At 43.8% G+C, this 17212-nt stretch overlaps 1 protein-coding gene across 1 annotated transcript in view; it reads left to right on the forward strand.

Annotated features, from left to right (window-relative positions):
- LOC126416353 (thyrostimulin beta-5 subunit) overlaps nucleotides 1-17212 on the forward strand; it is a 135524-nt gene that overhangs the window by 54637 nt on the left and 63675 nt on the right. The window contains exon 2 of the mRNA XM_050084031.1: nucleotides 5248-5464. Within this exon, the coding sequence (XP_049939988.1) occupies nucleotides 5249-5464 (216 nt within the window). The 5' untranslated portion in view covers nucleotide 5248. The remainder of the gene's footprint in view (nucleotides 1-5247; nucleotides 5465-17212) is intronic.

Here is a 17212-nt window from a genome sequence, read left to right on the forward strand (position 1 = left end):
CATCAAACGTTGCGGTTTCCACTCGTGAGCTACTTCCATTCGGCTGCTAATAGAGTAGTTGTGCAGTATCAACTTTCATCGTAGGTCCCTTCCTTACACTTATCTGTTACAAACGGACGTTACACCACGACACAGACACGTCTTTGAATACAACGAACAGAAACATCAGTGACCGGAAGGATAGTTCATAATTTAGTAAAATTTGGAAATTTGTGGCAAGTTTCCTGGTGAGGTCATCGGTCCCTGGCCGCGCGGGATTAGCCGAGCGGTCTAGAGCGCTGCAGTCACGGACTGTACGGCTGGTCCCGGAGGAGGTTCGAGTCCTCCCTCGGGCATAGGTTAGTTTAGGTTAAGTAGTGTGTAAGCTTAGGGACTGATGACCTAAGCAGTTAAGTCCCATAAGATTTCACACACTTTTTTTTTCATCGGTCCCTAAGCTTACACACTGCTTAATCTAACTTAAGCTAACTTACGCTAAGGACAACACACACACCCATGCCCGAGGGAGGACTCGAACCTCCGACGGAGAAACCGCGCGAACCGTGGCAAGGCGTCTGAGGCCACGCGGCTACCCTGCGCGGCATAATTTAGTAAAAAGAAAAAGATGGTGCACGAGAGAGATTTGAACACGAATCTCCCACTTTGCAGACCTACACCGTGACTACATAACCACAAGCCACAGCTCTTTCAATTCATATGCATGTCTTGACGTTGGACCGTACAACGTTTCTGCTTCGATCTTTTTTCACAGTTCAGTGCACTTTCTTCCTGTTTTCAAGCTTGAGCTGTGTTCAGCTTTTGACCGGATATCCACTGGGGAGAGAGGGGTAGGCGGGAATTGCGATGGGGAGTTTCCCTTGTCAGAACTACATATCAAGAATACAGTGTGGAAAAGGGAGGGGGGAGAGGTGGGAAGGAAAAATGGAGTGGGCTGTTTGGGTGAAGGGAAAGCAGGCTAGGACGGTGGGTGGGACGTAATGAGTTTAACAAGAGAGATTGTGCTAAAATTATAGAAGGTATCATTATAATAGCAGAAAAGAGAATCCTGCACCTTCTTACGTACGTCGTTGGCTGTTTTAGGCAGAAAAATAGTGAATGTTCAAAGATGTTTGGAAACGTAGCATAATTTGTGTAACTAGCTTAGTGCTCCATTTGAAGGACGGAAGACACGCAACGGGGAGAAGACATGGAGATACAGCGTCTGCTTTGAGCGTCTCTGCTTTTGGGGTAATTTCCTGTAGCTAAGGAAATTTCCGCTGCGTTTAGCGAGACAACGCGCAGAGTGCAGGGGCAATGCTTAGAAGCCAGTGTTCAAATACCAAATGCTAACTCGGGTCAAGCAGAAAGGTCAAGAACCTAGCGGAACACTCAATGAATCCTGGGTTGGAGAGACCAACTATTACTGTGAATCCTTGACTCATTTAAAAGCACGCGGCAGGAATACCAGCAGTTTTTGACATCGATTTAGAACTTGTATACATCTTGCAACAAGATGCAAGTTTGTGTAAGGCTGTAGCCAGAGCATATTATTTCTGACCTACTAGTTTAAGACATGCGTGCATAATGTCATTTTATGTAAGGGCCAGGGAAAGGGCAGAAAGTAAATCTGCAATGACTATCCTTTGACGTTGGTGAAGATAACCATAGTTTAACGCAGGTCCATTTGGCAAAGAACAGTTCACATTTATCTACAAGAAAGGTAGCAGACGTGAGGTGTACATCTACCATCCTGCACCGCAGACATCTACCTGTTGCAAATGCTATTTAAGAAGGCGTACTACTATTTATATCTTCGTAACAAACAGTCACAAGAAAGACATGCTGGATAATATTCGCCTCGTACCTAAACATTTGCTTGTTACATTTATTTACTTTATTTTAGGGAAAAAACGTATTTGAGGTGGTTAAGAAAAATGGAACACCTTCTGTATTACATCGTTTGTTTGACATGTAAAACCTTTGACTGAAGAGCGGATTTATCTGCTGCCAGTCCACTCTAGTGAGGTACTGAAATAACAATAAAGAGGAAACAGCCCCAGTAGTATATAGTTTTTACTTCTGATGATGATGGTGGGGGTGACAACTGTGGAAGGCTCAAGTTCTTTTTTTTCAGAATGACGTTGCTCGTAAACCGAGAAAAGTTTGTCTGTTATTTAACTTGTTACAATTCGGTGGTTTAGCCTGTATAGAACGTACACTGACGGACAAAATCGTGACACCATGAAGGGATTGTGCGACATAAAATAAAGTTGGTAGGCATGTTTCTACATCTGAAAGGTGTTGTCTATTCAAATTTCGCGCTAGTAGCATAAGAGAGGCTAGTGGCGCCACTATGATGCTAAAAATCAGGTTTTCTTTAAAAACACGCTGTAACGGTCGTGAGCTTTAGTAATTTTGAGACTGGACGTGATGAGATAAAGTTAGCCAAGAATGCCTTTCAAGCCGTTATTAACACCTCACTGAGTTTGAAAGAGGTCGTGTAATATGGTTACGAGAAGCTGGATGTTCTTTCTGCGACACTGTGGAAAGACTTGGCAGGAACGTAGCCCCTCTACTTGATTGCTGGCATCTGTGGTCAAGTGAAGACACGGACGCGGGAAGACAGGGCTCTGGACGGCCAAATGGCGCTATTGAAAAGGAAGACTAACGTTCGCTTTATGATAATGGAGCACGGTACTGCATCTGCAGCAGAATTTTGAGTAGCAGTTGGCATCCAAGTGACACAACGAACTGTAAAAAATCGGTTACCTGAAGAACTGCTGTGAGCCAGTCGCCCTGTAGTGTGCATTCCAGAGACTCCAAACCACCGCCATTTTCGACTTCAGCGGTGTCAAGAGAGAGCTCGTTCGAGGGCAGGGTTATGTTTCCTGATGAAATCTGGTTCTACCTTCGTGCCACTGATGGCCGTGCATTGGTCAGAAGTAGGCCAATTAAGGGCTTGCAACCAACCTGTCTGCATGCTAGACACACTCGACATACACACTGAGTTATGGCCTGGGGTACGATTTCGTATGGCAGCAGGAGCACTGTCATAGTTATCACACGTGACTGCGAGTTTGTACGTCAACATGTTGATTCGAGCTGTTGTTCTGCCAACCTTGAACAATATTCCAGAGAGTGTTTCCCTACAGGACAACGCTCACCCACATACCGCTATTTGTCGACATACTGTTACCTTAGCCTGCTCGATTACCAGACCTGTCTCTAATCGAGCACATATGGGACGTCATGGCGCGATAACTCTAGCGTCATCCACAACCTGCATTAACAGTCCCTGTACTGACCTACCAAGTGCAACAGGCATAACTCCATCCGACAAACTGACGTGCGGCAGCTATACAACACAATGCATGACATTTGCATGCTTACATTCATATTTGTGGCGGTTACAGGAGTTACTAATGTGCCAGCATTTCACATTTTCAATGGCTTATCTCGCGCTTACATTAACCTATGATCGTGCAATGTTAATCACTTAAAAATGTTACCTAGACTAGTGTATTCCCAAAGTTTCATTATATATAGAGGGTCTATACAGGGGCGATGTTCTTGAGGACAATATTATGGAAATGGAAGAGGATGTAGATGAAGATGAAAGGGGAGATACGATACTGCTTGAAGAGCTCGACAGAGCACTGAAAGACCTGAGTCGAAACATAGCCCCGGGAGCAGACAATATTCCATTAGAACTGCTGACGGCCTTGGGAGAGCCAGTCCTGACAAAACTCTACCATCTGGTGAGCAAGATGTATGAGACAGGCGACATTCCCTCAGATTTCAAGAAGAATATAATAATTCCAATCCCAAAGAAATCAGGTGTTGACAGACGTGAAAATTACCGAACTATCAGTTTAATAAGTCACAGCTGCAAAATACTAACGCGAATTCTTTACAGACGAATGGAAAAACTGGTAGACGCCGACCTCGGGGAAGATCAGTTTTAATTCCGTAGAAATGTTGGAACACGTGTGGCAGTACTGACCCTACGACTTATCTTAGAAGAAAGATTAAGGAAAGGCAAACCTACGTTTCTAGCATTTGTAGACTTAGAGAAAGCTTTTGACAATGTTGAGTGGAATAATCTTTTTCAAATTCTGAAGGTGGCAGGGGTAAAATACAGGGAGCGTAAAGCTATTTACAATATACAGAAAACAGATGGAAGTTATAGGAGTCGAGGCACATGAAAGGGAAGCAATGGTTGGGAAGGGAGTGAGATAGGGTTGTAACCTCTCCCCGATCCTTTTCAATCTGTATATTGAGCAAGCAGTAAAGGAAACAAACGAAAAGTTCGGAGTATTAAAATCCATGGAGAAGAAATAAAAACTTTGAGGTTCGCCGATGACATTGTAATTCTGTCAGAGACAGCAAAGGACTTGGAAGAGCAGATGAAGGGAATGGACAGTGTCTTGAAAGGAGGGTATGAGATGAACATCAACAAAAGCAAAACGGGGATAATGGAATGTAGTCGAATTAAGTCGGATGATGCTGAGGGAATTAGATTAGGAAATGAGACACTTAAAGTAATAAAGGAGTTTTGCTATTTGGGGAGCAAAATAACTGATGATAGTCGAGGTAGAGAGGATATAAAATGTAGACTGGCAATGGCATGGGAAGCGTTTCTGAAGAAGAGAAATTTGTTAACATCGAGTATTGATTTAAGTGTCAGGAAGTCGTTTCTGAAAGTAATTGTAAGGAGTGTAGCCATGTGTGGAAATGAAACATGGACGATAAATAGTTTAGACAAGAAGAGAATAGAAGATTTCGAAATAAGGTGCTACAGAAGAATGCTGAAGATTAGATGGGTAGATCGCATAACTAATGAGGAGGTATTGAATAGAATTGGGGAGAAGAGACGTTTGTGGCACAACTTGACTAGAGGAAGGGATCGGTTGGTAGGACATGTCCTGAGGCATCAAGGGATCACAAATTTAGTACTGGAGGGCAGCGTGGAGGGTAAAAATCGTAGAGGGAGACCAAGAGATGAATACACTAAGTTGATTCAGAAGGATTTATGTTGCAGTAAGTACTGGGAGATTTAAAAGCTAGCACAGGATAGAGTAGCATGGAGAGCTGCATCAAACCAGTCTCAGGACTGAAGACCACAACAACAACAACACATTAATTATGTTTTGGTGTGCGATTTCTTTTCCGTCACTGTATTTTCAGTGTTATTCAATGCATTTCATAGCTAGCTAGATGATATGATCAGCTACTTCAGCGCTGTGGGCCCCGTGCTGTTTGTTGCAGGATGGCCCACTGCCGACTGATGTACGTGTGCTCGGCGCTGCTCGCCGCCGCTGCCGCCGCCGCCGCGGTGGCCGACGCCGCCATGGACCCGGCGTCCACGCTCGAGTGCCACCGCCGCCTCTACACGTACAAGGTCACCAAGACGGACGCCGACGGGCGCGCCTGCTGGGACGTCATCAACGTCATGTCGTGCTGGGGGCGCTGCGACTCCAACGAGGTCTGCACTGCCCTCACTCAAGACAGATACTGCCCAAAACTTTTGCAAGTCGCAGCTCAGATTGCGATTCGCAACAGTGCTTCTTGGAGAAAAGTCATTTAATTCCGAACTGCGTCTACTTACCAGGCACATTTATTGGTCTGGGGGTGAGATCTTTGATTAGTAATCAAAACACACTCGGCCTCGGGTCGGAACACATGGATTAATACATCACCCCTCATTCAGCCAACCGTCTTGTCACTCTCTTGCCCTCGGGATGGGAAACTGCCTCTTAATACGGAAGAATCAGGGATGATCAACGGTATGAGGACGCAGAAGGCAACGGAAACCAATGCGTTAATGACACAAGATGTGTATCCACAGCACATGTGCCCTGTAATTGAAAAAGTGTCGTGATGGCGAAAGATTCCGGAACGGACCGCCATTCTGGTCTTTGGGATGGGACTGACAAGGGGTAAGTTATCTGAGAAAATGATGGAATAAGCGACTAAAGGATAACATTCTACGAGTTGGGGTGTGGAATGACAGAATGTGGTAGGGAAGCTGTAAAGTCTGAAAAGAGAAAGGCAAAGAGCGAATCTAAATATAAGGCGGAGAGTTAGGGGAGGTCAGTGAAGGGAAATGGAGAGAGACTAGGATATCTGGTCACATGAATACAGGGTAATATCAACAGCAGCAGAAAATAATATAACGGGAGTAGGACTAGTTATGAACAGGAAGGTAGGCATAGAGTGAATTAATGTGAACAGTTCAGTGATGAGGTGGTTCTCATCAGAATCGACAGCAAACCAACACTGGCAATGATAGTTAAGGTAGACATGCCGACGTCGGAAGCCGAAAATGAAATATAGAGAAAGTATATGATGATATTGAACGAGTAATTCAGTACCTAAAGGGAGATGAAAATATAATAGTCATGGGGGATCGGAATGCGGTTGTAGGGGAAGGAGTCGAAGTAGGGGTTACGGAAGAGTGTGGATTTCGTACCAGAAATGAGAGAGAAGAAACATTAATTGTCCAGGACGTTTCAACATTAATTGTGTTCGCAAATAAATTTCAGCTAGTAATAGCGAATACTCTGTTCAAGAATCACAAGAGGAGGAGATTGCTTTGAAAAGGCCAGGAGGTACGGGAAGATTTCGGTTAATTACATTGTGGTCAGGCAGAGATTCCAAAATCGGGTATTGGATTTTAAGGTGTACCCAAGTACAGATAGAGACTCAGATCACAATAAAGAGGAATACGAAGTTTAAGAGAATACGCAGGAAGAATCAATGCGGAAAGAAGTGGGATACGGAAGTGCTAAGGAATGAAGTACTACGCGTCAGCCGGCCCGTGTGGCCGAGCGGTTCTAGGCGCTACAGTCTGGAACCGCGAGACCCCTACGGTCGCAGGTTCGAATCCTGCCTCGGATGTGTGTGATGCCCTTAGGTTAGTTAGGTTTAAGTAGTTCTAAGTTCTAGGGGACTGATGACCTCAGATGTTAAGTCCCATAGTGCTCAGAGCCGTTTTTTTGAACTACTGAGGCTATAGATACTGCAATAAGGAATAGCTCAGCAGACAGTTCAGTTGAAGAGGGATGGGCATCTCTGGAAAGGGCAATCACAGGAAGTGGAAATAAAATCGTCGGTGGAAAGAGGGTACCTGGTAAGAAGCCATGAGTAACAGAAGAAATACGAGTACTTTAGTTGATCGATGAAAGAAGGAAATTCTGGAATACAGAAATACAAGTCTCTTAGATATGAAATCAATGGCAAGTGTAGGAAAGCTAAGGTGAAATGACTCCATGAAAAGTGTGAAGAAATCGAAAAGGAAATGATTGTCAGGAAGCATATAGAAAAGTCAAAAGAACCTTTGCTGAAACTAAGAGCAAAGGCGGTAACATCAAGAGTGCAATGGGAATACCACTGTTAAAAACACAAGAAAGAGCGGATAAGTGGGAAGATTACATTGAAGGCCTCTGTGTGCGGAAGGGCTTGTCTGATGACGTGATGAAGAACAAACAGGAGCCGATACAGAAGAGGTAGGGGATCTGGTATTAGAATCATAATTTAAAAGAGATCTGCAAGAGTTAAAATCAAATGAAGCAGAAGGGAAAAACAACATACCATCAGAATTTCTAAAATCATTCAGGGACGTGGCAACAAAACGACTGTTGGTGTGTAGGACGTATGAATCTGGCGATATACCACCTGACTTTTGGAAAATAAATCATCCACATGAATGTGGGAAAGAGCGAGAACTGTCACACAATAAGTTTAACAGTTCTTGCTTCGAAGTTGCTGACAAAAATAATATACAGAAGAATGGAAAAGAAAACTGAGAATCTATTAGATGACGATCAGTTTGGCTTTAGGGAAGATAACGGCAGCAGAGAGGTTCACTCTGACGTTGCGATTGCTAATGGCAGCAAGACTAAAAAAAAAATCAAGACACGTCCAAAGAATTTGAGACCAAGGAAAAGCGTTCGACAATGTAAAATGGTGAAAGATGTTCTAAATTCTGAGAAAAATAGAGGTAAGTTGTAAGGAACGGCGGGTAATATATAATATGTAGAAGAGTCAAGAGGGAATAATACGAGGGGAAGACCAAGTACGAAGTGCTCGAATTTAAAAGGGTATAAGACAGGGATGTAGGCTTTCAATCCTACCGTTCGATCTGTACATCAAAGAAGTAATGACGGAAATAAAAGAGAGGTTCTAAAGCGGAATTAAAATACAAGGTGAAAGATTTGCTGATGACGTTGCTATCCTCAGTGAAAATGAAGAAGAATTACAGGATCTGATGAATGGAATGCAGAGTGTAATGAGCACAAGTTATGGAGAAAGACGAACGCAATGAGAAGGAGCATAAATGAGAACTGTGAGGAACTAAACATCATAAGTGGCGATCACGAAGTAGATGAACTTAGAGAATTCGCTACTTTGGCAGCAAAGTAACCCTTGACGGACGGAGCGAAGAGGACATGAAAAGCAGACTAGCACTGGAAAGAGATGTATTCTCCACGAAGGATAGTCTACTAGTATCAAGTAAAGACCTTAATTTCGGGAAGAAATTTCTGAGCATGTACTTTTGGAGCACAGCATCGTATGGTAGTTAAACATGGACTGTGGGAATGGAAGAGACTTGAATCATTTTAAATGTGGCGCTACAGAAGACTGTTGAAAATTAGATTGACTGATAAGGTAAGGAATAAGAACGTTCTCCGGAGAATCGGCGAGGAAAGAAGTATATGTACACCCTGACAAGAAGAAGCGACAGGATGGTAGGACATCTGCTAAGACATCAGGGAATGTCCGCCCCGATAGCTGAGTGGTCAGCGTGACAGATTGCCGTCCTACTTTACGTATAACCAGAATCTCTTTGGTTTTTTCTGCCAGATACCGAGACAGAGTTTCGTTGTGGAAATTATTATAAGCATCTCGCATTTGAGTATGCGCTATCTTTCGAACTTCAGCAAAACTTTGCCAGTCTTGGGGATATTGCGTTCTTTTAAATTTGGCATGCTTTTTTCGTTGCTTCTGCAACAGCGACGTGACCCGTTTTGTGGACCATGGGGGGATCAGTACCATCACTTATTAATTTATATGGTGTATATCTCTCAACTGCCGTCGATACTATCTCTTTGAAATCATTCCACATCTTTTCTACGATTACATGATCAGAACGGAATGAGATTGTCTCTTAAAAAGGCGTTAAGAGCATTTTTATCAGCTTTCTTACATAGATGTACTTTGCGTTTCTTTTTGATGGTTTTAGGTGTTACGGTACTCAGCCTAGCAGCAACTGCCTTGTGGTCGCTAATTCCTGTATCCGTCATGATACTTCCTATTTGTTCAGGATTATTTGTTGCTAAGAGGTCATGTATGATTTTGCAACCCTTTACGCTTCGAGTGGGTTCATGAACTGAATGGTTCAAAATAATTTTCTGAGAAAGCAATCAGTACAATGTCGGATGAACTCTTATGCCTGCCGCCGGCTTTAAACATATAAGTTTTCCAGCATATTGAAGGTAGATTGAATTACCACCGACTATAACTATATGATTCGGGTACCTATTTGAAATGACTCAAGGTTTCTTTGATCTGTTCAGTAACTTTAGCTTCTGAGTCGGGGGTCGGTAAAACGTTCGAATTAATAGTTTAATCCGACTGTCAAGTGTAACCTCTACCCATACTATTTCGCGGGAACTATCTACTTCAATTTCTCTATAAGGTAAACTACTTCTGACAGCAATAAATACTCCACCACCAACTGTATTGAATCTATCCTTTCTGAACGCTGTTAGGTTGTTCGAAAAAATTTCGACTGAACGCATTTTCGGCTTTAGCCAGATCTCCATACCTGTAACTATTTGAGCTTCAGTGCTCTCTATTATAGCTTGGGGCTCTGGGTCTTTCCCAACACAGCTACGACAATTGGCAACTACAATAATGATCGTTTATACAACTCATTGAGTTTTACCTGCCCCCTGTTAGGCGGACCCTCTTTCTGTGGTTTCCTGAGACCCTATAACTTAAAAAATCACCCAGCCCCTTCCACACAGCCCCTGCTACCCGTGTTGCCGCTTCCTGCGTGTAGTGGACTCCTGAGCTATTAAGAGGAACCCGGAAACCCACCACCCGATGGCTCAAGTCAAGGAATCCACACCCTACACGCTCACAGAACCGCCTGAGCCTCTGATTCAGACCCTCCACTCGGTTCTGCACCAAAGGACCACAGTCGGTTCTATCGACGATGCTGCAGACATTGAGCTCCGCCTTAATCTCGCAAGCAAGACTGGCAGTCTTTACCATTTCCGCTAGCCGCCCGAAACCAGAGAGAATCTCTTCCGATCCAAAGCTACACTCGTCATTGGTACCGATATGAGCCACCACCTGCAGTTGGCTGCACCCTGTACTCTTCATGGCATCAGGAAGTACCCTTTCCACATCTGGAATGACTCCCCCAGGTATGCACACGGCGTGCACACTGGCTTCCTTCCCCTCGTTAGCAGCCATGTTTCTAAGAGACCCCATTACGCGCCTAACGTTGGAGATCCCAACTGCCAGCAAACCCACCCTCTGTGAATTCACCAGACCTTGCGGAACGAGGAGCTTCCTGTGGAACAGGGTGGACGACTGGATCCGGCTTACAGACTATAAGATTTGCGAGAGAAGAAATCGACATCGCTCTTTATGGTGCAACGCTACTGTCGAAATACTTATAAGAAGTGGAAGAAAGTAAATTTTTACCGTGCTGTTGAAGAGTTGGTTACTAATACAGCACAGCTTGAAATCGAACTAATAGTTCTCACTTGCTAGGGAACGACAGAAAGAAAAATTAATACATAGTACTCGCCAATGATACTGGCTTTTTACATTGTGCTTTGTTAGGCCACAGATCTTAGAGCACTAGAAGAAGCGCATTCACTTGAACGGAAAACTGTTATTCAAAATCTGAATGCAGCCATCGATTATTCTGTAGACAGGCATGTCTCTAGTAATTTATTCGTCTCTTATCGCTAATAACGCATTAAAGAGATTGAAGAGAGACAGTACTTCTCATCCTAGGAAAAACGCTAGTGTCAGACATCATGCGTCATATTGTTTTTCACTCTATGGCAAGCATTTCACAGTGCTTTACGCCCTTTTACGAAGATGGACATTTTGTTTTGGATGTTCCCCGGGCGGTCGCAAGTGCAAATGTGGTCTGCTCTCTACCAATAAAATGGTTAACATCAGTGTTCGGCCTCTTACTGAGGTGGCAAAAGTCATGAGATACCTCCTAATGTCGTGTCGGACGCCCTTTCACACCGTATTTCGACCTCTCCATTACGTTCCATAAATGTTAGAGGGATTCGTGTCGGGTGATCTGGGTGGCCAAATCATTCACCCGAATATTGTCAAAACAATCGCGAACAACTGTGGTTCGGTAACAAGGCGCATTGTCATTCATAAAAATTCCATCGTTGTTTGGGAGTATTAAGCCCATGAATAGGCTCAAATGGCTCTGAGCACTATGGGACTTAACTTCTTAGGTCATCAGTCCCCTAGAACGTAGAACTACTGAGACCCAACTAACCTAAGGACATCACACACATCCATGCCCGAGGCAGGATTCGAGCCTGCGACCGCAGCGGTCGTGCGGTTCCAGAATGTAGCGCCTAGAACCGCTCGGCCACTCCGGCCGGCCTCCATGAATAGCTGCAAATGGTCTTCAAGTAGTCGAACATAACCATTTACAGTCAATGATCGGTTCAATTGGACCAGATGACCCAGTCCATTCCACTTAAACCCAGCCCACTCCATTGTGAAGCCACCACCACCTTGCACAGTGCTTTGTTGACAAAGTGGGTCCATGGCTTCGTTGGGTATGTGTCACACACGAGCCCTACTAGCAGCTCCTACCAACTGAAATCGGGACTCATCTGAAAAGGCCACGGTTTTCCAGTCGTCTAGTGTTCAACCAATATGCTGACGAACCCTGAAACTGCGCTGCAGGTGAAGTCGTAATGTTAGCAAAGGCACTCCCGTCGATCGTCTGCCGCCATAGCCCTTTATCCCCAAATTTTGCCGCATTTTCCTAACACATACGTTCGTCTTACGTCCCAATTGGTTCCTGCGGTTACTTCAAGCAGCGTTGCTTGTCTGTTAGCACTGACAACTCTACGCAAACGCCGCTGCTCTCAGTCGTTATGTAAAAGCCATCCTCCATTGCGTTATCCATGGTAAGAGGTAATACTTGAAATTTGGTATTCTCGATACACTCTTGACATTGTGGAGGGTGTGTGTGTGTGTGTGTGTGTGTGTGTGTGTGTGTGTGTGTGTGTGAACCGCTAAGGGACCAAACTGTTGAGGTCATCGGTCCCTAAACTTACACACTACTTAAACTACTTAGACAAACTTACGCTAAGAACAACACACACACCCATGCCCGAGGGAGGACTCGAACCTCCGGCGGGAGGGGCCTCGCAATCCGTGACATGGAGCCTCAAGCCGCGCGGCCACTCCGCGCTGCTACACTGTGGATCTCGGAATATTGAATTCTCTAACGATTTCCCAAATAGAGCGCGCCATGCATTTAGCTCCAACTACCATTGCATTTTAAAAGTCTGTTAACTCTCGTTGTGCGGCCATAATCACGTCGGAAACCTTTTGAAATGACTCAACTGAGTACAACTGACAGCTCCGCCAATGTACTTCCCATTTATTCCTTGTGTACTCGATACTGTCGCCATCTTTGTATAGGCACGTTGCTACACCATAACGTTTGTCAAAAATGGTTCAAATGGCTCTGAGCACCATGGGACTCAACTGCTGAGGTCGTTAGTCCCCTAGAACTTAGAACTAGTTAAACCTAACTAACCTAAGGACATCACAAAGATCCATGCCCGAGGCAGGATTCGAACCTGCGACCGTAGCGGTCTTGCGGTTCCAGACTGGAGCGCCTTTAACCGCACGGCCACTGCGGCCGGCTAACGTTTGTCACCTCAGTGTAATATAATACACTATTGTTTAGGGATTCTCAGGGACCTTCATAACTTTTAGAGAATAATAATAACGAAGTGACTGTTATACAACATGCGATGTCGCGCATTGAAATTGTGTAGATAATAGGGAGTCCATTTTTTTAAACAATTCGGAAAATGTGGTCTTAGGAAAACGGAAATATTGTGATAAACCTTTCGGCTGTGTTTTCATCAGCCTCGCAGCGATGATGTCATTTCCGTCTCACTCCATTTTAATTGCTTGGCGGAAAGTAACGCCAGTGCTTTTTGTTGCAAAATACAAAAAAAGTCGTGCGAGATCTGCGCGGACAGCATCGCTTGGCTTTTGTGAAATCGCGTCATGTGGGGAATGAAGCAGCCCTCACTTGTCAAAACACGTAATTAACCGCGTGGCTGTGGGGAGCGGCATCGCGCACTGAATGCAATTAACTTCCACGGCAGACCGCGCTACTCTCTAGCCGCCCTCGGCAATGTGTTGGAGTCGCTCTGACCTCTACAGCACGTGGGGGCTTTCGTTTGTCGCACAAACTTTTCTAACAAGTCTACCTAAAAGTTTCATGTCATTTATTCTGTCAGTCGAATGCTTCGTACTGCTGTTGCTAAACACGGATTTTCGAAGACCCTTCACTATAAAAGACGAAGTAAATATTACAGAAATCTAATCTAGGACAACTGCCAACATAAATAAGTTACACGTAGATAACCAAAATGTAGCGAAACAGTTGAAATCACTTAATAAGTGTGAAGTTTCGGGTCCAGATAGCATACCAGTCGGGTTCCTTTCAGCGTAGGCTATGCTGATAGAATAGCTCCATACTTATCGATGTTGTACAAACGCTCGCTCGAGGAAGAATTCGTACATAAAGACTGTAAGGCTGCACAGGTCCTATAAATAGCCAAGAAAGGAATAGTAGTAATCCACAAAATCACAGATTCATATGACTGACGTCGATTTGCATCAAGATCCTGAAACATATACTGTGTTCGAACATTATGAATTACCTCGAAGGAAACGATTCATTGACAAATAGTCAGCATGGATTCAGAAAATATCGTTCTTGTGGAACACAAATAGCTCTTTATTCTCACGAACTAATGAGTGCTATTGACAGAGGACGTTTAGTTGATTCCATATTTGTACATTTTCAGAAGGCTTGTGACGCAGTTCCTCACAAGCGACTTCTAATCAAACTGCTTCACTGTGGAGTATCGCATCAGTTGTGCGACTGAATTCGTGAGTTCCTGTCAGGAAGGTCACTGTTCGGGGTAATTGGTGGAAACTTATCGAGTAAAACAGAAATGATATCTGGCGTTCCCCAACGAAGTGTTAAGGCCTTCTCCTGTTCCCGATCTGCATAAACGCCGTATGAGACGATCTGAGCAGCCCTCATAGATTGTTTGCAGATGATAATGTCATTTACTGTCTTGTACAGTAATCAGATGATTAAAAACAATGGGCAACTGATTTAGACAAGTTATCTATATGGTGCAAAAAGTGGCTATTGACGCTAAATAATGAAAAGCGTGAACTCATCCACATGAGTACTAAAAGAAATCCGCTAAATTTCTTTTACAAGATAAATCTCACAAATCAAAAGGCTGTAAATTTAAATAAATACTTAGGGATCACAGTTACGAATAACATTAAATTGGAAGAATCACATAGACAATGTTGTGGGGAAAGCAAGCCAAAAACTGCAATTTATTGGCAGAACACTTAGAAGGTGCGACAGGTCTACTAAAGAGACTGCTTACACCAAGCTTGTCTGCCCCCCTTCTTGAGTATTTCTCTGTGGTATGGGATCCGCATGAGTTGGAACTGACGGAGGAAACAGTTCAAAGAAGGACAGCTCGATTTGTGTTATCATGAAAATGGGGAAAGAGTGCCAGGGACACGATACGTGAGTTGGGGCGGCAGTCATTAAAACAAAGGCGGTTTTCATTGCAGCAGGAGTTTCTCGAGCAATTTCAATCACCAACCTTCTCCTCCGAATGACAAAATATTTTGCTGGCACCCACCTACGTAGGAAGAAATGAACACCATAATAAAATAACAGAAATCAGAGCTCGACAGAAAGATTTAAGTGCTCGATTTTCCAGCGTGCCGTTAGAGAATGGAATGGTAGAGAATAACGTGAAGGTAGTTCGATGAAGCCTCTGCAAGGCACTTAATTGAGAACTACAGAGTAATCATGGAGATGTAGATTGGATGTTTACATGCTGTGTAATGAAGTCTACAAAAATTAGGACAACGTACGAAACCTTTTTTTTCACATTCGTTCACTGATAAATGTATATGATGATAAAGGGTTTTCTCTATAGACCGCCAAACAGCAAAGGTGATGTCTTTTTCTGTGAGATGAATGTGATTAAGAGGAAGAACGTAAGTTTGGTAAACCGTGAATGTCGGTCCAGGAAAAAAACACACACACGCAAAGTGAGAGACAGAGAAAGAGAGAATTCACATACTAACGCTTGAAAATGTTACTGTCACGTGTGCGAAGAGCACACATACTCATGAATTTGGGATATCTACGGAACCAGATACGAGTTTTGGTGTCTTGTCTTATACATGCACGAGTGTCATTCATGCTACAAGCATGAAGATGACGTTATTGGAACGTCGAAACTTGTTACCTAACAAAACAATGTCAATATAACGTTGTTGGTATAGCATTATACGGCTTGTCCCGGCGGAGGTTCCAGTCCTCCCTCGGGCATGGGTGTGTGTGTTTGTCCTTAGGATAATTTAGGTTAAGTTGTGTGTAAGCTTAGGGACTGATGACCTTTGAACTTTATAGCATTATTACAAGTCGTCGAGCAGCTACTGTACCACGCTCCTGTACCCAGAATGGAGTTACATTTACGTTAAATGTTCTGGTTTTACATATCTCCTCGAATTCCTCCATTAGGCATAGTGATCTGTGTGTAGTCTGTGCATATACTGGCGTAACATATTTTGCGACGCAAGGAAAATTTACGATCAAAGTATAGCATATGTTAATCATACGTGGGAATAAGTCGCAATGTTTAAAAATAAATAAGTTCTGCTTTGTTACCTTATTTCTGAACTCGTCTTCCTGATGAAGTCAGTCCTGTTTGTAAAGTTCGCCTGATGATTCAAGACGTTGCAAAGAAAGAATTTACCCCCAGAATGAACTTCATCTCCGGTAGAATTATTTTAGTGAGTCGAAGCCTTGCCTTCGCTTTCTCAAACAGTAGTTTCCCGTGCGAGTTGCTACGTGTTTCGCGTTGTATGGTGGTCCATAAGTAGCCAGTCACTGTGACAGACCCAAGTTACGTATCTCAGCGGCTGCATTCAAACTGTATCTTACACAACGGTGTATGACATTACAGAATAAAAGTAGGACACTAAAACCTACAATTATGGATGGGATGTAAGGAGCAAGATGAGGGTCATTGTAAAATCAAGTGTAATTTCCTGTTACTACCTTATCGACATAAATACCTCTGAAACAGGTAGGCCTTTGGCAATCACAATTTCAGCGAGTTGCAACACACATTGAGTAAGATATCAGATCTCAATAATATGGCAATAAAAACATGTAGGCCTTGATCAATAAAAGTTTCAGAACCCAAATTATGAAATAGCTCTTAATTTAATTAAAAGGGAACAGGCAGGACCTCAATACTAACAGCTTCAGTCAAGTAAATGTGCCATATAGAAAACATAACCTGGATTTGTCCGAAAACAGTATTTGATGCCATTTCTGCCACCAGTGGAGAAATGGACAACAAGCACGTAACCCATGCCGTAATAAACGGCGGCGGACTGTCACGACTGACAGTGTACGATGTGCTCCGCTGTTGCGTCAGAACCGAGGAGGACGCAGATCTGTCCTACCCATCTCGTCGTGTTCTACGGTCTTCAAATGGTTGAAATGGCTCCAAGCCCTATGGGACTTAACATTTTAGGTCTTCAGTCCCATAGACTTAAAACTAAATAGACTTAACTAACCTAAGGACATCACACACATCCATGCCTAAGGCAGGATTCGAACCCGCGACCGTAGCAGCCGCGTGGTTCCAGAATGAAGCGCCTAGAACTGCTCGGCCACCGCGGCCGGCTCTACGGCCTTCGTTCAACCATTTTGCATACACCCGTTGCACTACCGAAACACTTTGTCCACACGAGCAGCAATTTCCCAGATGATGCATCACATTCCTGATGACAATAATGTGTCCTCTTTCAAGATCACTGATTTGATGGTACGGTTCGCTGATACGTCTTCGAGGCA

This window comes from Schistocerca serialis, chromosome 8 (assembly GCF_023864345.2).
Source record: "Schistocerca serialis cubense isolate TAMUIC-IGC-003099 chromosome 8, iqSchSeri2.2, whole genome shotgun sequence".
NCBI classification, from domain to species: Eukaryota; Metazoa; Arthropoda; class Insecta; order Orthoptera; family Acrididae; genus Schistocerca; species Schistocerca serialis.